This window comes from Rhopalosiphum padi, chromosome 2 (genome assembly GCF_020882245.1).
Source record: "Rhopalosiphum padi isolate XX-2018 chromosome 2, ASM2088224v1, whole genome shotgun sequence".
NCBI classification, from domain to species: domain Eukaryota; kingdom Metazoa; phylum Arthropoda; class Insecta; order Hemiptera; family Aphididae; genus Rhopalosiphum; species Rhopalosiphum padi.
Genome location: NC_083598.1, coordinates 16546717 through 16567145, shown reverse-complemented (window position 1 = coordinate 16567145; position 20429 = coordinate 16546717). Strand labels below are relative to the sequence as shown.

Here is a 20429-nt window from a genome sequence, read left to right as displayed (position 1 = left end):
GCTTTGATTTTTGACTTCAGCCCCGTTTTGAAAAGGAACATGAATCTAGTTAGTACTTTATTGGAGGATCAAAAGTAAAAAACTTTCAGTAGTTTTCAAAAGCGTCAAGAAAAATCCTAAAAAAGTAACGGAATAACGGGAATTTCTACGCATAACTAATTTTTGACAAAATCGATTTTTTTTTTGAAATTTGCAAGGAATTTTGAAGTTGAAAATTCATAACATTTTTAAGATTTATACCTAAGGTTAAAAATCCCAATACAAGGTATTCCATAACTTTTTCTTCGAGGTACTGTAAAAAAAATTCTAGTGTTAATATAGAAAAAATGTTATGAGTGTATGAAATTTAATTTTTACAAAATCGCGTGAAATAACGATATATTAAAATTTAAATATAACTAATAATATAATATATACTACTAATTATCCTAGACTGACGAATCATCTCCGTTCAAAAATGTTTTTCGTATACAATGATATCTGTCATTGCATTCAAATTTAACACATCCATTATAGGGACTTATCTACTGACCTATAATTTACATCTCTACTATACAGCAGAGCGATACCCACTTGCCCACTCTTTTTTTACTTTTAACTCTCATCTTCACCAATAAAAAATTATTATTTTTAATTTAATTATAAAAATAAAACTTTTTTCACATAAAATAATACTTTTCTTCATAAATATTTTATAATTATCAAGATAAACGTTATAAAGCGTATATTAACATTATATGCTTTAAATTTACCATTTCATGTCCTTGAGTTCAATAATTATTATTTTTATAATATTATTTATGCTAAAATTAATCAAAAGAATTTTTTTTAATTATTAACTATAAGTATAGTTATTGGGCATAATTGCATACTGTTATTGATATTTGATTTTGTTAAATTTAAATTTTGTTTCTATAGATTTTGATTATCATTTATTAATTATTCATTTCCATTAAACTAACACCATAATGGCATAATGCCATTTAAATTATTTTATTTGTAGTTTTACTGTCGTGAACAAATTTCCTTCTTTATTTCTGTGAGAGAAAAAAATGTAATTTTTTCAGCTAAACGGAAAAACAATGAACCGTAAATATCTTTAAGCAAGAATTTATCTATGAAGCTATTTTTTAGAGGTTGCTATGGTAACATGATCATATTGTATATTGGTTACTATGGTCAATCCTAAGTACCGTACAAAAAACTAAGTTAGAAAAAAATAGCATTGAACCAGCATTTTAATAACATTTAAACATTATTTACGTCAAGAAGACCGTTTTAAAGATAGCTGATATATATTTATTGTATCCGATCTTTTTTAATTACTACCGTGAAATTTATGAGTCCAAAAAAAAGTTTATACATTATACTATAAATATACTACTTTCTTAAGTCAAAAAGCAGTAAGCTACAATGTAGTTATTTTGAGAAAAATTGTTATCGCAATATCAAAATAAAATAATAAATTAACAATATTCTTAAACAACTTTTCCTGCAGAATCATAGATAAACTCTGAAATACTTTTTAACATCTCAAAACGCATAAACGTACCTTAAGTGTAAGATATTAATATTATTTTTTCAGATGGAAAAGCAATATATACCTACATATTGAAATAAGTTACATGTACAAAATTGGAACATTGAAGATAATATTAATAATAATATATCATGGCCGATGAGCCAAATCACAATCACAGAATTAATAAGACACCCAATGTTAACATTATATTTATAAATTATTATAATTTATAACAATATGACATTGTGTGATGCGGCTATAAAATTATTATTAACACTAAACAAAAGTACTGTATTTGAACCAATACTAAGAAAAATTACCATATAATATTATGGTCAGTCACTGTTTTTTTGCTTAATATCATTTACATATTTGCAAATAGTAAATACGTATATGTTTATAATCACGTGTATTATGAAATTTATTGTATTTGCGGTATTTTTGCTAAGGAATCAAAAAATGTACCTTAAAATAACAAATATTTTGATTTAATAAACTCATTTTTCAAATGTTGTTACTTTTGATTTAGGAAGGCAATATAATTAATATTATATATATTTAATTACTCAGTGACCATGACTGTAAGCCGGCCGAAATTATGCGTACACTGTAACCTATACGAGCATTAGTTTCCTAATTATATCAAATATTCATTCATTCCCGCTGTACCGCGTTCATATTAAAATATACCTATCTTCTCCTTTATAGCTATTGATGTCGTCATTTCAAATACATTAAATAATATACACTTAGCCTGTATGTACTATTAATGGGTATATCGAATATACATTTCCAATACATTGTATGTTGATAAATGTCTGATTTATAATCAGTTCATGATAAGATAATTACAGCTTAAATAGTAATTACCTTCCTTTCCGGTGTCCTGCGCCGGACACGCCTCTCTCGGGTTTTGTTGTTCATTACTTATTTGTTGTTTTACATAATACCAAATCAAGACGTACACGTATTTACAACGGTTTCAATGTCACATACCTACGTCTTATAATATTATGATATTTAAACTAAACAAACCTAATTAGTAATAAATTATAATCGTCGACGTATAATAATATGTATTACATTAAGTATAATATTTTATTTACATTTAGTATATTATTTTTTTCTTCAAACATTGACGACATTCGACTTTCATAAATAAATTAATAGTTAACGCTTATACCTATTAGTTATTAATACAACACATTAGCAGGTCTTCCCGGATTTGTAGCTTTCGCCTACCTCCACACAACCGTCTGTTATTGATATGCGGTAGTCGCGAGAAGGCCCGGACTAATACAATCGTAGGCCCTAGGCAAAGCCGTAGCTGGAGGAGGGTCCAGGGGTCCGGACCCCCCAAGATTTTTTTAAAAATAGAAATATTTTATAATGAATAGAGTTAATTGACTATAAATTGTCAGTACTTATATTTAAAAAAATTGTTGAACCCTCCCCTTTGAATTTTTTTTCAGTTGCAGCCTTGCCCCTAGGCACAGTGATTTAATTCCTATGCGCTTATGCAGCACTGCGATGTCTAGTATTTAAATGGGTATAAAACCTTCTGTTTAGGAAAGGAAGTGTTGAATTTCGATGTTAATCCTTTAAAAACAAAAAAAAAATCAAATCTAAACATTTATAATATGATAATAATTTTAATAAATCTTAAAAACAATTAATTTTACTCAGTCTACAAATATACGAGTATAGAAAATTAAATATTTAATATAAAAAACTTATTTTACACCAATTTGAATATTTCTTTATCCCTCGTATTTAAGTAATAAACAAAATAATTGTAACAAAAAAAATAGTAGCCACACATTTTATTTTTGTAGGCCCTAGGCACAATGCCTATAGTGCCTATGTCCTAATACGGCCCTGGTAGCGGGGGATTCATGGCCATGGCCCGTCGCATGACACGACGGACAAACTACCGCGTCTCGACTGACGGCCGATGAACGCCGTTTCACGTGGACCCTGTAAGTACCTCACAAAAAGTTGCGAGATTCACCGTGTTTACGGTATCACAGGTTGTTTAACGAAACCACAAGGCACAAATCCGCAACAACCTCTCAAACAGAGGTTCCATAGCATATGGATGCCAAAAAACTAAATACGCTACTGAATTTATGAGATAACCGTTATCAATAGTCAATACGAAGATATATTTGAATTTTAAATTATCATTGATTAGTATGTCGTTGGAAATAATGTAAAGTAGTGGCCCTGAAAAGGGCCGTTTTAATCGTCGGAATTACAAGTAATATAATTGTAACTTATTTGGAGCTAGTGTATTTGGTAACAGCCTTTGTTCCTTCACTAACAGCGTGCTTAGCCAATTCACCAGGTAATAGTAACCGGACGGCAGTTTGGATTTCCCGACTGGTGATGGTCGAGCGCTTGTTGTAATGGGCCAGACGACTGGATTCGGCGGCGATGCGTTCGAACAGATCGTTGACGAAGCTGTTCATTATGCTCATGGCCTTAGACGATACTCCGGTGTCGGGATGTACTTGCTTCAGCACTTTGTAGATGTAGATGGCATAGGATTCTTTCCTCTTTGGCTTGCGTTTCTTGTCGGATTTGGCGATGTTTTTTTGGGCCTTGCCGGACGACTTTTTCATTGCCTTTCCTGCGGATTTACCTCCTGGAGCCATAGCTGATAAATTTTCGTAAACTGTGGTTGTTGACGAGAGTGTTAAACACGAATGATATCAAAGTTCAGAAAACGACGGTATATATTATTAACCCAAGGAGACATGTCGTACGGTCATTGGCCAAATTTTAATAGGTGTAACGACACAAAAAGAAGTTAACAGTAGTTATGTGTTTGATAAAAATAGTAGCTTCTCCATGAGTAAATATCATGATAATGACGATTGAAAACCACATCGTTTAGTAATAGTTGCAGAGTTAACGATGTCATATAACGTCATCATAACGCTTGAATTTGTCCAATCATAACATTGTTTTTCAGTTATCGACTATATAAGCTGCGTAATCATTAAAATTTCATCATTCTGTGTCTGAGTTACATCAGAGTAGTCGTCAACTAAAAACATAATCATGAGCGGAAGAGGCAAAGCAGGCAAATCAAAGGGAGGCAAATCCAAGACCAGGTCGTCCCGTGCTGGACTCCAGTTCCCAGTCGGTCGTATCCATCGACTGTTGAGAAAAGGAAATTACGCCGAGCGTGTCGGAGCCGGAGCACCTGTATATCTGGCCGCCGTCATGGAATACTTGGCAGCTGAAGTTTTGGAACTGGCCGGTAATGCTGCCCGTGACAACAAGAAATCTCGTATCATTCCCAGACATTTGCAATTGGCAATCAGGAACGACGAAGAATTGAACAAATTATTGTCCGGTGTCACAATCGCTCAAGGCGGTGTGTTGCCCAACATCCAAGCCGTTCTTTTGCCCAAAAAGACCGAGAAGAAAGTCTAATTTGTTTGCTAACTACCCAAAAACTTCCCTTATTAAAAAAAAAGCCCTTTTCAGGGCTACCAATTCAGTTATTATTGCTCGGTAGTAGCAAAGCACGTTTGGGCATATTTCATTATTTTTACCTGTAAATGTGGAACACGTTTGGGTACACAAACACATAGCACGTTTTTTGGGTACATACGCTTAAATATCATGGCCAATAGGTTATCACGAAAAAAAAGATTAACTATAAGATATGGTTAATGAGTAAATGTTTCAACGTTTCAATGTAAATGATGGTTTTATATCTCTCATGGCCAATGCACCACCCAATGTTGAATATTTTACGGATTATATTGTAGACACGTTTATTGATGAAAATAGTTTATTCCCACCTCATTTTTGGGCAGGTGAGCCATCTATGGATCCTAGGACAACAAATGGAACTGAAGCTTTTCATAGAGATTTTAACAGTCAATTTTATACTTGCCATCCTAATTGTTTTGCAATAATAAATATTTTATTAGAAATTCAAGAAAGAATCGTACTTAAAAATAGGTAGCATTAAACGAAATGTACAAAACAAAAAAAGAAAAGAAGACATGGATAATATTACATATGTATTAAACAAATTTGAGGAATACCAAGTCGATAAAGATGTTGCAAAATATTTATCCCTAATTGGTCCAATATAAAACATTATATAATTAATATATAAAGACTTAATAAATAAATAATAATGGTATAATAGTATATAATATAATAAATAATAATTTAAAAACTATGACAAGTAATTAAACATTATACTAAAATATTTTTGGGAGACTAAATAGAGCCAACCTTCTCGTGGTGTCTCCTGGATAACGCTAATAGGCTCTAAAAATTTAAAATTAATGATTAAATATTAAAGTGTTATTTTTCTAGGTGTTTCTAAATGTTATATTATTACCTATGTCCCACCCAAACGTGTTATTTTTTTAGAGATATGGTGTACCCAAACGATGTAATCATTTGTACCCAAATGTGTTGCGTTTAGGATCTACTGTACCCAAACGTGTTACGGCCGTAGCACCACACCACCTAAAATATAAGATTACCACCATCTTCATAATACCATTGATTATATATCAATGATAATACATTTAAAATAAATCATACAATCGGTTCATGACGATTCTGTTTTTTAACTGCACACGGTTGGTTTGAGTTATAACTTATAAACACATTTTCATAATTTTGTACGGAATAGTTTTATTTTTAATATATGTATTAGCGTTGTACTCGCCCGTCACTGATCGCATTACCGTTATTTTATAATTATAGTATTTTTATTTTCTGTTTATTATCTTGCTATTTTATTATATGTTATTATTTCAGAACAGTCTAGTATTAAAAAATTTGTCAGTACCACGATATTATTGTATGCTCACACGTGTATTTTAATAGGTGAGCGAAACACTAACACGACACTAACGAAATTTAGTGACATCAACGACGGGTTAAGATCGTTGAGCTATATTATATATATTTGGATATTACATTTGGATTAAATAACAATAAGTACAATATTATAATATGATTATTTGCTGGTCAGTCAAACTTCATGCGTTCAGTGTGGAGCAAATGACAAGTGAGAAGAACAAAATGCTTTTGGTAATTGAAGGTTACAAATTATGTTTTAGTCCTATTTGTAGAGATGAATATGTACTGAAACACCATGCAAATCTTTTATTAAAAATATTACTGAAAACATAAACACAAATATGTAATATTATTAAAATTATTCATATAGTTATTATTTACATTAGTTAGAAAAAAATAAATGAGAAATACAATATTCATGTAACATGAAAAAACACGTGTTAGGCCTTAACGATACTCGTTAAGGCCGTGTGATACGATTGTTACACTATTTTCTGAGTCGAAGAGAGCATTACACCAGTAGGGGCTATTAGCCTGTTTAGTTTATTTATTATAACTGATTTTCTGTTCGAGAAGTTGTAGCAAACATTACAAATCGGTTGGTAACATTTCAAAGTAATATCTAACAAAATAAATGCATATGATACATTAGCAGTTGGAAAATTGGTGGCCCTGAAAAGGGCCTTTTTATCATAGTATGTGTATGTGTATGTAATGCATGTACATTAACCTCCAAAACCATACAGGGTACGACCTTGGCGTTTGAGGGCGTAGACAACGTCCATGGCGGTTACTGTCTTCCTCTTGGCGTGCTCAGTGTATGTTACGGCATCACGGATTACGTTCTCCAGGAACACTTTCAAAACACCGCGGGTCTCTTCGTAAATCAAACCAGAAATACGTTTCACTCCACCACGACGAGCTAACCGACGAATGGCGGGCTTGGTTATTCCCTGGATGTTATCACGAAGTACTTTACGATGACGTTTGGCTCCTCCTTTTCCAAGACCTTTTCCTCCTTTACCGCGTCCGGTCATGTTGATTTTATGTAGTTTCTAGTTCGTTACTTGAAGAGCTGCTGCTTTGAACGCTGAACGTTAACTGATCCTTGGGTACTTGCTTGCTTGCTTTGCTTTGTATTCTTTTACTCTGTTTCAAGCTTTTGCTTCTGCCAGAGAGATTTACGTTGTACTTATGAAATGTTTATTGATTTTTAGTGCTTGTGTTTATATACTAAGTGGTCTTTTTTTGAATAATTCTTTGTGGCTTTTTCTATTGAATATGAATGATATATGATCGTAATTTGAATTTTGTATCTTATGAGCTGTTGCATTTTTCTCTTTGTTTACAGTGTCCTTGATTGATAGCATGTTCAGTGACGATCTTATCGTGTGATTTGACACGTACCAGTCGCTTCCCGTTATCAATCTTAAAACTTTAGATTGGAATGTTTCAAGTTTCTGCCAACTTGAATTGGATAAATTTGATGACCACACTGAAGAGGCATACATAATTATTGGTCTTATATACATATTATATATGTATAGTTTTGTTTTGAGAGGAAGCGGACTAAACTTATTAATGAGAGGAAATAGTGAGAATTTTACCCCAGATGCTTTATGTAGCGTGGTTTTAATGTGGTTGACAAAATTTAGTTTAGAGTCGATAGTTACTCCCAGATATTTAACTTTAATTGACCATTTTATCTGAGTATTTCCAAAATGTAGTGTTTTGGCTTGGTAGAATGGTTTTTTTACTGAACATGATTGCTTTTGTTTTGGATGGATTTAATGTTATTTTCCATTGTTTGAACCAAGGAATAGCAAGGTCAATTTGTCTTTGTACTCTTTTTATTGCTGCATTGATCGTTGCGCCGGTGGCGTAGAATACTGTATCATCCGCAAAGAGAGCAATGTTGGCTTCTTTATCTAGTGGCATGTCATTAATGTAGATAGAAAATAGATGCGGAGAAAGACATGATCCCTGAGGGACGCCTGCACTTATTTTTCTTGAGGCTGAAAGTGTGTCACCTATTTTTACTTTGAATGTTCTGTCTTGGAGGAACGATCTAAGGATGTTGATAAGTTGATGTGGCACGTCCATGGCTAGTAACTTGAGTAATAAGCCTTCATGCCAGACTTTATCAAAGGCTTTCTGTATGTCCAGGAAGGTAGCCACTGTTTTTTGCCTAATATTGAGTTTGTTGGTTACTATATCTAATATATTTATCAGTTGCGTGGTCGTGCTGTGTTCTGCTCTGAAGCCGTGTTGTTCTGGACGGATTTTAGGCATGATATATATTTTTAATCTTGTTAAAAGAAGTTTTTCTAGTGTTTTGCCCATTGTATTTAGAAGAGAGATCGGTCTATGATTTGACGGTTCTTTGGGGTCTTTACCCGGTTTTGGTAACATTATGATTGCTGCTTCTTTCCACGCCTTGGGAAAGTATTCGTACCTGACGCAGGCATTGAATATTTGGCAAAGATGGTATGCGAGTTTTTTCCCACCATGTTTTAATGCGCAGTTGGAAATATTGTCAAGACCCGGAGAACTTTTATTTGGAAGTCTTCGTATTGTTTCAAGTACTTCTCCAGGAGAGAAAAATATTGATTTTTTGTATATTGCCTCATCGTGCTGTTTTAAGGATTCTCGAACTACTTCGTCGACCCAGGAGTGACTATCTAGAGTTTTAAACTGTTCTTCCATTGTTATTGCAAAAAGGTTGGCTTTGGATTCAGGGTCAAATTGAAGGTTGTTATCGCCATCTTGAAGCGGATGTACTGGAGGCATTTTTCGAAGAAGTCTTCTATTCAATTTGTAAAGCTTTGACCATCCTTGAGCGTTGTTTTCTATTGATCCTAGAAATGTTGTCCATTCATTTTCCCTATGTGATTGCAGCAGATCTCTGACTAGTGTAGTTTGCTTGTTCAAGACCTTTTTTATAGTTGGGTCTCTGGACCTTTGCCAGGCCGCTCTTAATGTCCGTTTTTTCCTAATGTGATTTTGAATAAATTGTGGCAGATCATTTTTCCTATCTTGAGCTGAGAATAAAGCTGAGCATTTTTCCAGTTTATCTGAAATGCATGACGACAGTTGAGTAATCAGTCCATCAATCTGACTTGTTTTATTGATTTTTGGGAAGGTAAATGATAGATTTCCCATTTCTTCCGCGAATGTTTCCCAATTTGTTGCGTATTGAGGTTTAGGTGGATAGGTATGAGCTATGTTTAAGGAAATATCTAGAAGTAAAGGGGTATGGTCGGAAGATAGTTCGTGTGTGAGGTTTTCTAGTACATAATTTATTTTTCCCATTTTCATTATTGCTATATCGAGTACGTCAGGATAGTGTCTGATGTCCGTAGGATATCTTGTTGGCGTAGTAGGAGCGGCTACTGTTATGTCGATTCTGGAGTTGAGGTATTTGGTTAGAGATATTCCTGCGTGATTATTTATTCGGCTGTTCCATGCTCTGTGTTTTGCGTTTAGGTCCCCTGCTATTATCACATTCTGTTGGGTGTCAAGAAGATTTTCAATATCTTTAGTTTGAAGTGGAGTACCCGGACTTTTATAGACAGAAACTAGCCGAATTTCGTGTTGGCCTAGTTTTAGTTGAATTGCTGTATTAGTGATCGAATTAGTATTGATTTGAATTTGTACGTGGCTGATTTTTCGGTTTATCAAAACAGCTGTTCCGCCCGCTGGTGGGCGACCGTTGACCAGGGGTTTGTTGGTTGAGTATGTAATAAAGTTAGGAAGTTTGAATTGTTTATTGGATGATAAGTGAGTTTCATTTAATAGGATTATATCAATTTTCTTTTCTTGGACTAAATTTAGAAGTTCAAGGCGTTTCTGATTTATGCCTTGACAGTTCCAAAACATTATTCTGGTATAATTCATATTTGGTTAAGTATATTGAGTAGCAGTGGGAGCAGTGCCACTATGGTGTTTATGATTGTTTTCACATCACTGTTCTCAGAGGAGATGTTTACAACTAAGTTTTGAAGTTGTTCGGAAATTGATTTATTGACTTTAGGTTTTGTACGTTCAGCATAGCTAGTGTTTGGGGAAGAGATGGTTTGATGTGATGAATCTGTCGCGCTAGTTTGAATTTGAGGTTGGATTTTATCGTGAGTGAGTTGGTTAATTATTTTTGGCTTGAGTGAACGTCTTTTTTCTGACTCTTGTGTGATGGCTGGGCATTTCTTGTAGTTTGCTGTGTGATCTCCATTACAATTTGTGCATTTTGGTTTCACATCTAGAGGTTTGGTGCAGTCTTTTGCTTTGTGATTGCCAGCGCATTTAACGCACCTCGGAGAAGCGCCGCAGTGTAAGCTTGAATGGCCAAATTGTTGGCAGTTGTAACATTGAGCTGGTGTATTTGACTTATATCTTTCTATTTTTACTGTCATGTAGAACAGTGATCTGAGGTTGAATATTCCCTTATTTTCTGGTGTGTTTTTTAAAACAACCATATGAATGGGAAGTTTTTGGTCTTGTTTACCAAACTGTCTTACATTGGTTACTGTGTAACCTAGATTGGTTAGTTCATCTAAAACTTCAGTGTCTGAGATTTCCCTAAGGAGACCTTTGATAACTATTTTTAGAGTTCTTTCGTCAGAGATACTGTAAGTATGATATTCGGTATTCGATGTTGTTAGATATTTTTGAACTATTCGGAAAAGTTCAATGTCAAAGCACTGGAGTTTAATAGACTCAGGACCAAAGGACTTTGCTTCCAATGAATTTTCTGGAATAGTAGTCATAAGTTTGCCCGCCACTTTTCTCCATGCTGAACCTTTGAGAATTATTGGTGGGATTTTTGGGTTGCTTTTTTGTGGTTGGAAGGAAGTAGATGACTCATCCGTTTTAGGTTTTGAATGTTGTGGTTGTGATAGCTGAGATGCGATTGATTTAGCGTTAAATGAATTGTTACCTGGTGTTGGTTCTGCGGTGAAGTCATCAAATTGTGAGTCGGAACTTGGGTCTGAAGATATAAAGGATTCGCCTGATAATGATTCGTTGTCCGTATGATTGGGAGACAGTGGTTCGAAACATTGATCCATGGAATTAACTTGAGGTAGTGGTGATTTGGGATCGGGGCGAACTTTTTTAGCGCAATTCAGCGGTGGAGTCTTGTTGCGTTTCTTCTTATTTCCCATATTCGCGCGATACAGACAGATAGCGCGTAGGACTACACGTGATGAGTGGAGCACGTGGTACGCCTGACGGGCAACGACTGGTTTTGCGGTGTGTGGCAATACGAGTGTGTGCGGTGCGGCGGACGTGCGATACGAACGAACGACGAAACGGAACTTGATGATGATCCTTGGGTAACAAATGTCAATGTATTTATGCGTTTCACGGAGCACGCGCGGCCAATCGAAATGCTCAATTTGATTTCTCCCACTTACCGAATATCAACAACGCCATCGACCAATGGGGACGACAGATACGAATCCGTTTTGTGTATAAATACTAGTGTGTTTCGTTACGGAGAACTATCAGTATATTGCAGTTCGTCTAATACACAAAGAAAAATCCAAGATGGCTCGTACCAAGCAAACAGCACGTAAATCTACAGGAGGAAAGGCTCCCAGAAAGCAGCTGGCAACCAAAGCCGCCCGTAAGAGCGCACCAGCCACCGGAGGAGTGAAGAAACCCCATCGTTACCGTCCAGGAACCGTCGCTCTCCGTGAAATCCGTCGTTATCAAAAGAGCACTGAGCTGTTGATCCGCAAATTGCCATTCCAACGTCTGGTGCGTGAAATAGCACAGGACTTCAAGACCGACTTGCGTTTCCAAAGTTCCGCCGTCATGGCATTGCAGGAAGCCAGCGAAGCCTATTTGGTCGGTTTGTTCGAAGACACCAACTTGTGCGCTATTCACGCCAAGCGCGTCACGATCATGCCCAAAGACATCCAACTGGCTCGTCGTATCCGCGGTGAACGTGCTTAATCATATTTGCGTATACACAGTAACACCACTTCTTAAAACGGCCCTTTTCAGGGCCATTACTTATTATATAATATTTATAACTCGCCCATTCATCTTTTTAATATACATGTTATGCTTAACAATGAAACCCATAATATTAGTAATGATTAAATAGGTCAACATTTTTGATTTTGAGTCGATTTGTATTTTTTTTATATTCATAATAGCTTAAATTATTTAATTTAATAATATTACATCTCATAATATTTATTACACAATCCATGATGTACATAAATAAAAAAAAAAATTTTTAACATTTCATTCATAAATTATTATTTACTATTTAAAATAATCGTCAAAATTAATTTAAATAATGAATTCTGATAAAAGTAATAATTAGTTTTAAACTAAATTACATATCAACTATATATCAAAAAAAAAAAATAATTAAATGCACGGAATACCTAGGTAGGTACAATATTACACTTTCACAGAACCACATGAAAATGGGTTTGAATAAAAAAAGTTTTAAATATTTACAGTATTGTTTTTATTTAAATACAAAATATATGTTATGAGATTAGGTGGTACTTATGTTATTTTTATCGACTGTTATAAACAGGTATAACTATTTAAGGCATTTTTAAAAGTTTTACCCTATACCTATAGTGTAGAATTTGTAGAATTTATTATTTTTTTAATAATTTTTGTGTAAACCTAAACTTTCAACACATTATAATCGAATTACACAAATCATATTAATATACAATATTTTTTATATAATGTAAAAAATTATAAACTAGTTTACTCTTTTGAGTGTCAGTTTACACGTCATAAATTAAAAGCATAATTTTATGGGACACTTATAAATGTTGAAATAATAAATTTACATTAAACTAAAACATTTAATTATATTTAAATATTTTTATATCTTAACACTATTTTTCAATATTAGGGTCCAAAAATCTTTTTTAATACTTGGTATTTTTTGGTTTAATTAAATTAAATTTTTTTTTGATAGAAAAAATATGCAAATATTATGTAAAAATATATTTCGATTGGTCGATACCTACGTTAATTTAAAACTGTAAACATCAATAACATATTTTGATATCGTCGAAATATCAGGGAGACGTGATATTATAGTTCGGTGATTTTTCCCTACAGATTTTTATTCCGTTTTCATTGTTCGGTATAAGTTATATTCCGCAAAAATATCCAGTTTGAATAAAAGACTGAGCTCTGTAACATTGCAATGTATCAAAATTGATTTGGATATTTACCCATTTTATTAGGATACTATAATATCGGAAGTATTATAATACAATTGAATAATATGTTAAATTATCTTTAGAATGTACATAATGCTTACGTTTGTTATTAAACACTATCAACGTTGATTAAACAAAAATACCTAACCTGTGCCTAGGCTTCTACCAGCAAGTCATTGATACAGTAAAGAAAGCAAAGCGCAACAGACCCATAACCCTAGATGATTATATAACTAATAATTATTACTCGTGTTCAATCCCAAAACAAGGAAATATGAACATTTACAAAATGTGTTTTAAATAATTAAATTAGGCCAATCATTGTTATTTATTTATTTATATATATACCTATTAAATTAACTTCAAACGGCTTTTATAACAGAATTAAATATAGATTAAAATATTTACAAAACAAAATATTAAGGTTATTACAAATATACGTAAATATAGTAATAATAGAATTTATACGAGTGCATAATATGCATCTTATTATAATGGACATCATTCTTGTTAGAGAAGCATTTTTTGCAAAATTGCTACGGCCTAAAGGTATATAAAAAGAAATCTTTATTACGTGTATTACCAGGGAATGAATAATAATAATTAGATTGCCAACAAATAATATTTAAAAATATTCAGGACTTAAATAACAAGTAGCGACGTAAGGGCGCAGCCCAACGATTCGACTAAGTCCGGTAATCCAGAATTCCGGTCTGCTCGTACAGTATATCGAGACCTGTATACTATATAATACACTGAGTCTCGGGTGGACTTATGCACGGTAGAGATTTTAGGTAGTGAATCAAAAGAAGACGAATATGCGTCGCTGTAGGAAATATTTCAATTCTTATATTATTAATAGGTAGGTAGTACAGCTATTCAAATGTTGCGTCATTTGATATTCGACCACTTCAGATGATGGCTTAGGATTCTTGACTGTTACGGCAACGTCCTGGGCTATTATCTCTTGTCTTAGGTAATAATAAATAAAAAAAATACTGTATTTATATAAAAACAGTATGTATGGCATCATCAAAGTTCGGCTAAAACACGTTAAATGCTAATTTTAACAGAAAAATAAAATAGTGTTTAGTAAATTGGCGGCGTCGGTTTATTACACGTACAATGTATCGGCATCGAAACGATCGATGATGTGAAAATAAGTTATAGATTGTTTATTTAAAATCGGATTTCGACTTAAATCCTTTAATAATGCATTGCTATGATTACTTTTTCAAAATATTCAAGGTAAATACGATTAATTTTAGATTTACAGGTAAATTCTGCTACGTAAACATTTCAATGGTAGAAACCTAATGACACCGTGCCCTAACAGTAACCTAAAATCCTCGATTTTGAAAAGCCACCGTACATCGGCAAATCGTTCGATTGGCAATCTGCAAACGCTCATGTCTTGGTAAACTCGTATAGAATGTGTTTAAGGAGTTTTTGTAAATTTATAATTGTTTTCGGTCATACGGTAGACCATTAAACGTGGTCTACGAAAACCCGGTTGGAAGTGTGGGAATAACGAGCCGTGGTGGTTTTTTGATACCGGATAGCGTCAAAGTAGCTATATGAGATCGTTTGAAATTTAGTTGGCTTTCTGTTAAATTTAAAACCGGGCTCGTAAGACTATTAATTGTCTAGAAATCGCAGAAAATGTTTGCACAACCACAGCCGTGTCGATGACGCGAATCACGACGGTTTACTAGTCGGTACGGTATGGTGTATATATTTACCAACCGTTTTGTTGCTCAGTATTACATTCGACTGTATTATTTCGAATTAGTCTACAAGTTTCGACATCAAATCAACACTACCATGACAGAAACCGTTGTTCTCTCTGCTCCGGCACCAGTCGTCGCATCGCCTGCTGCGAAGAAGTCTCCAGCCAAGAATAAGTCCGGTGCTGCTAAGCCAAAGAAGCCAGCTGCGTCTCACCCGACCACTTCCGTGATGGTCACATCAGCCATCAAAGAACTCAAGGAGAAAAAAGGTTCGTCTTTGCCAGCTATCAAGAAATACTTAGCTGCCAACTACAAAGTCGATCCCGCCAAGATGGCGCCGTTCATCAGGAAATTTTTGAAAGCCGCCGTCGCCAACGGAACCGTCGTACAGACCAAGGGCACTGGCGCTTCTGGTCACTTCAAACTACCGGTTGCCGAGATTAAACCGAAAAAGGCAGCTGTAGTCAAGAAGAAGAAACCAGTCGTCAAAAAAGTCAAAGCCCCTGGTGCCGTAAAGAGGAAGTCGACGTCTGCCAAGAAAGTGAAACCCGCGCCCGGCGAACCAGCAGCTAAAAAAGTCAAAAAAGCTGTCGCCGCTAAACCTAAGACTGTCAAACCAAAGAAATCTCCGGCCAAAGCGAAAAAACCTGCCGTCGCTGTCAAACCCAAAGCGAAGAAGACTCCAACCAAGAAAACAGCAGCACCCAAGAAGAAGTAAATTGTGATCTGTCGATCCACTCGCTTCTCTATAACCTTTTAAAACGGTCCTTTTCAGGACCACCAATTTCTATACGCCGCCCTAAACTCTTGCTTAATTTGTACACGACATTATTGATGAACACTAATCTTTAAAGCAGATATACAATATTACTTTTACACTATGTATATAATAATATTATACCGACAAGTAGTTCCTATGATCTAACTAATTAGTATACCAATTATTCCTAATATCAATTGTCTTCTCTTTTATTGTTTTTAAATCAAATTTTTTTATCATCTATGTCAGGGTTCTCAACCTTTTTTCATTCACGCACCCCTTGACCACTCACTACTACTTTACGGACCCCCAAATGCCAATTTGTCATATATTTTTACATAAGATATTATACCTATTATAGTATTTATACTCTTATTATACACTTATACTAAATCGTATAAGTTACGAAAAACCTATTTACAACATTTACAATATTTCACTACTAGTTTCACAAGTACTTTCAATTAATTACAACAAATTTCAATTTTTCCGCCATTACGCTTTTTTTTCCGGGGACCCCCTAATACCTACTCGCGGACCCCCGGTTGAGAACCGCTGATCTATGTTAATTTAAATTAAATTTGTGTTGTTTATATCAGCAAGTAATATATAGAGTTCCTCACTGTACGTATAAAATTTAAAAGATTTATAAATACATACATCTTTTTATAAAATAGATCAAGTTAAAATTGTGATACAATTCTTCAAATTCACGATCATTTATAATTATTTTATAGTAGAAATTAAAAAAAAAAACATTCATAGCTACCTAACATTTGAAAATCTAATTCTTCAAGGATCCTTATATGTTATTATTTCTACAATAATACAATTGAGGGTAAATACATAAATATTTTTATAAGTGCCTGAAGTTTTAATTTTGAAAAATATTGTTTATTTCTCGTTAATTCAAAAATGAATTATATATTATTAATGAAATTGTGATCATTCCCAAGTAATCTTGTGTTTGTGTGTGTGTAGTCCATGGCCAAGTTTATCGCAAAAAAAACAAATAATATAATATAGTTAATAATAAAAAATATAACAATATTGTTTACGAAAGAAATACAAAAAATAAATAAATAATTATAGAATAATAAACAATATCTCATAACACCGTTACCGAATTATAAGCATAAAGCTAGTTTTGGGGGTTATATATATTGTTTGAGTTCAGTACAAAATTAGAAGTGAGATAAAGACGTAAACAATATAATTACCAGACTAATAAACATGGATAGATAATTAATTAAAGAATATAATAATGAATTCCACGGGCAAGATACTTTAAATTATTATCAATATAAACGTATAAGAAAATAAGAAAAAGGAAAGTCAAAATCTACGATAAACGAATATAACATAATTTTAAATTCAGATATCAGTGCGCTTACCGATTACAAATTTAATACAATTCCATAACGAACAGCTACAACATCATAGTTAATGGATTAATTTTGGGTGATAAAAAAACGATACTAAATATCGCTGCCTCATTTGTATGATTTCCACATTGTGAATAATGTGTAAGTAAAATGTTATGCTGAAAATTAAAAAAATAAGTTGTGCTAAGTTGTGTGTTGGTTTACAATTGATTGTCAAATATTCAATGAGCAATGATCTTTGAAAATGTTACGTAGATTAAATGGAATATTATGAGCAAACGGTAAAATTGTTGTAAGTTTATCAAATATAATCATTATACTAAAAATTAATAATTAGTTGTACATCCTTTGATTTCGGAGTTACCCATAAAAAAAAACGAATTCTAAATAGGGACTGCAATGTATGATTAAAATAATTGTACGTAGTACCACGATAGGTTATTTATAATCATAAATACTAATATTTAATGGCAGTAGTATATAAAATACAATGACGTAATGAAAATTAAAAAAAATTCTTGTGGTTTACAATTTTATATTGTATGCACTATGCAGTTTGAGATAGATAGATTGGTGGCCCTGAAAAGGGCCTTTTTATAGGGTGTACAGCAATGAATCAAATTATTTGGAACTGGTGTACTTGGTTACAAGCTTTTGTTCCTTCACTGACGGCTCTGCAATTCTCCGCCATCTATTGAACCAACCGTCAAAAAAGGACGCCAGAGTTCAGCAACTGCCTCTCCTGTTCTAGATGAAGAGTCCTTATCAGGTGAGTCATATTTTTCTGACAGATGATGATGTCGAAAAAACAGAGCAATGGTATATATTGATAACCCAAGGAGACACGTCAAATAGCCATTGGCCAAATTCCAATAAGTATAACAGAACAAAAAGGATCCACAGCGTTACGTGTTTGCTAAAAAAAAAATAGCTTCTCCATGAATAAATATCATTATAATGACGATTGAAAACAATATCGTTTATTCGTAGTTGCAAAGTTGACGATGTCATGTTATGTCATCATAATGCTTCAATTTATCCAATAATAAAATTGTTTTCCAGTTATCGACTAATAAAGTCCCTACTGACATTAGTCATCCAGTCATCCAAAATTATAAAAAAAAAAAAAAAAAAAAAAAAAAAAAAAAAAAAAAAAAAAAAAAATAAAAAATAGCAAATCCATCTCCAACTACAGCTACTAGCAAAGGCAATAGCCTGGAATAGTATATAGGCGAAAGCCGTGCTACCAAGTAAGTAAGTAAGTAAGTCATCCAGTGTTCATTCAGTGCAGACGTGATTCCAAAAGAAATCGGACTCCTCCAGTCACCGAATCAAAGAAACTCCGTGACAAGACTTTCTCGTCTCCACCTCTACGGGTTGCCGCCACACAACGGCTGCGTGATGAACAGCCATCGTCCGATCCATCAGACTCAGAATCGCTATCAGGCGTCTCTTATGTCTCAACAGACAACTCTCAACCAACGGGCCTTGACGTTTAAGGGCATAGACGACGTCCATGGCTGTAACGGTTTTCCTCTTGTCATGCTCGGTGTAGTTACGGCATCACGGATTACGTTTTCAAGACGCGGCGGGTCTCTTCGTAGATCAAACCTGAAATACGTTTCACTCCACCACGACGAGCTAACCGACGAAGGCGTGTCCGGTCATGTTGATTTTATGTAGTTTCTAGCTGAATGCTTAAAGAGCTGCTGCAATGAACGATGACTGATACCCGGTTAACAAACGTCAATGTATTTATGCGTTTCACGGAGCACGCACGGCCAATCGAAATGCTCCATTTGTTTTCTCCCACTCCCCGATTATCGAAAACGCGTCGACCAATGAGAACGGCAGATACGAATCCGTTTTGTATATAAAAACTGGTGAAATTCGATTCGACGGCTATCAGTGTTTTACACTTGTTCGTACATTAACATCACTTGTTATAACCTAAATCAACAATGGCCCGTACCAAGCAGACCGCACGTAAATCTACCGGAGGAAAGGCTCCCAGAAAGCAGCTGGCAACCAAAGCTGCCCGTAAGAGCGCACCCGCCACCGGAGGAGTGAAGAAACCCCATCGTTACCGTCCGGGAACCGTCGCTCTCCGTGAGATCCGTCGTTACCAGAAGAGTACCGAACTGTTGATCCGCAAATTGCCGTTCCAACGTCTGGTGCGTGAAATCGCCCAGGACTTCAAGACCGACTTGCGTTTCCAAAGTTCCGCCGTCATGGCATTGCAGGAAGCCAGCGAAGCCTATTTGGTCGGTTTGTTCGAAGACACCAACTTGTGCGCTATTCACGCCAAGCGCGTCACGATCATGCCCAAAGACATTCAACTGGCTCGTCGTATCCGCGGTGAACGTGCTTAATCATATTTGCGTATACACAGTAACACCACTTCTTAAAACGGCCCTTTTCAGGACCATTACTTATTATATAATATTTATAACTCGCCCATTCATCTTTTTAATATACATGTTATGCTTAACAATGAAACCCATAAATATTAGTAATGATTAAATAGGTCAACATTTTTGATTTTGAGTCGATTTGTATTTTTTTTATATTCATAATAGCTTAAATTATTTAATTTAATAATATTACATCTCATAATATTTATTGCACAATCCATGATGTACATAAATAAAAAAAAAAATTTTAAACATTTCATTCATAAATTATTATTTGCTATTTAAAATAATCGTCAAAATTAATTTAAATAATGAATTCTGATAAAAGTAATAATTAGTTTTAAACTAAATTACATACAACTATATATCAAAAAAAAAAATAATTAAATGCACGGAATACCTAGGTAGGTACAATATTACACTTTCACAGAACCACATGAAAATGGGTTTGAATAAAAAAAGTTTTAAATATTTACAGTATTGTTTTTATTTAAATACAAAATATATGTTATGAGATTAGGTGGTACTTTTGTTATTTTTATCGACTGTTATAAACAGGTATAACTAT

General features: G+C 34.0%; 5 protein-coding genes across 5 annotated transcripts; 3 read left to right on the top strand and 2 right to left on the bottom strand.

The window, feature by feature from the left end:
• Positions 1-3747: 3747 nt before the first annotated feature.
• Positions 3748-4219, bottom strand: LOC132923083 (histone H2B-like). The gene has a single exon (XM_060986892.1). The coding sequence runs from the start codon at positions 4177-4179 to the stop codon at positions 3799-3801; it is 381 nt and encodes a 126-aa protein (XP_060842875.1). The 5' UTR covers positions 4180-4219; the 3' UTR covers positions 3748-3798.
• A 326-nt stretch (positions 4220-4545) lies between these two features.
• Positions 4546-5024, top strand: LOC132923089 (histone H2A). Its single transcript, XM_060986895.1, has one exon. The coding sequence runs from the start codon at positions 4589-4591 to the stop codon at positions 4964-4966; it is 378 nt and encodes a 125-aa protein (XP_060842878.1). The 5' UTR covers positions 4546-4588; the 3' UTR covers positions 4967-5024.
• Positions 5025-7038: 2014 nt separating this feature from the next.
• Positions 7039-7487, bottom strand: LOC132922843 (histone H4). The gene has a single exon (XM_060986564.1). The coding sequence runs from the start codon at positions 7402-7404 to the stop codon at positions 7093-7095; it is 312 nt and encodes a 103-aa protein (XP_060842547.1). The 5' UTR covers positions 7405-7487; the 3' UTR covers positions 7039-7092.
• A 4381-nt stretch (positions 7488-11868) lies between these two features.
• LOC132923245 (nucleolar protein dao-5-like) lies at positions 11869-19872 on the top strand. Its single transcript, XM_060987102.1, is given in 4 exon segments — positions 11869-12341; positions 15365-16016; positions 18739-18940; positions 19397-19872. Coding segments are annotated over 4 exon segments (1707 nt in total). The 5' UTR covers positions 11869-11911; the 3' UTR covers positions 19820-19872.
• Positions 15353-16026, top strand: LOC132921569 (histone H1A, sperm-like). The gene has a single exon (XM_060984651.1). It carries the CDS (start codon positions 15397-15399, stop codon positions 16018-16020), a length of 624 nt encoding a protein of 207 aa, XP_060840634.1. The 5' UTR covers positions 15353-15396; the 3' UTR covers positions 16021-16026.
• Positions 19873-20429: the final 557 nt, after the last annotated feature.

Coding starts and splice junctions, on each gene's coding strand:
- LOC132923083 (XM_060986892.1), bottom strand. CDS start 4,179: ATGGCTCCAGGAGGTAAATCCGCAGGAAAGGCAATGAAAAAGTCGTCC.
- LOC132923089 (XM_060986895.1), top strand. CDS start 4,589: ATGAGCGGAAGAGGCAAAGCAGGCAAATCAAAGGGAGGCAAATCCAAG.
- LOC132922843 (XM_060986564.1), bottom strand. CDS start 7,404: ATGACCGGACGCGGTAAAGGAGGAAAAGGTCTTGGAAAAGGAGGAGCC.
- LOC132921569 (XM_060984651.1), top strand. CDS start 15,397: ATGACAGAAACCGTTGTTCTCTCTGCTCCGGCACCAGTCGTCGCATCG.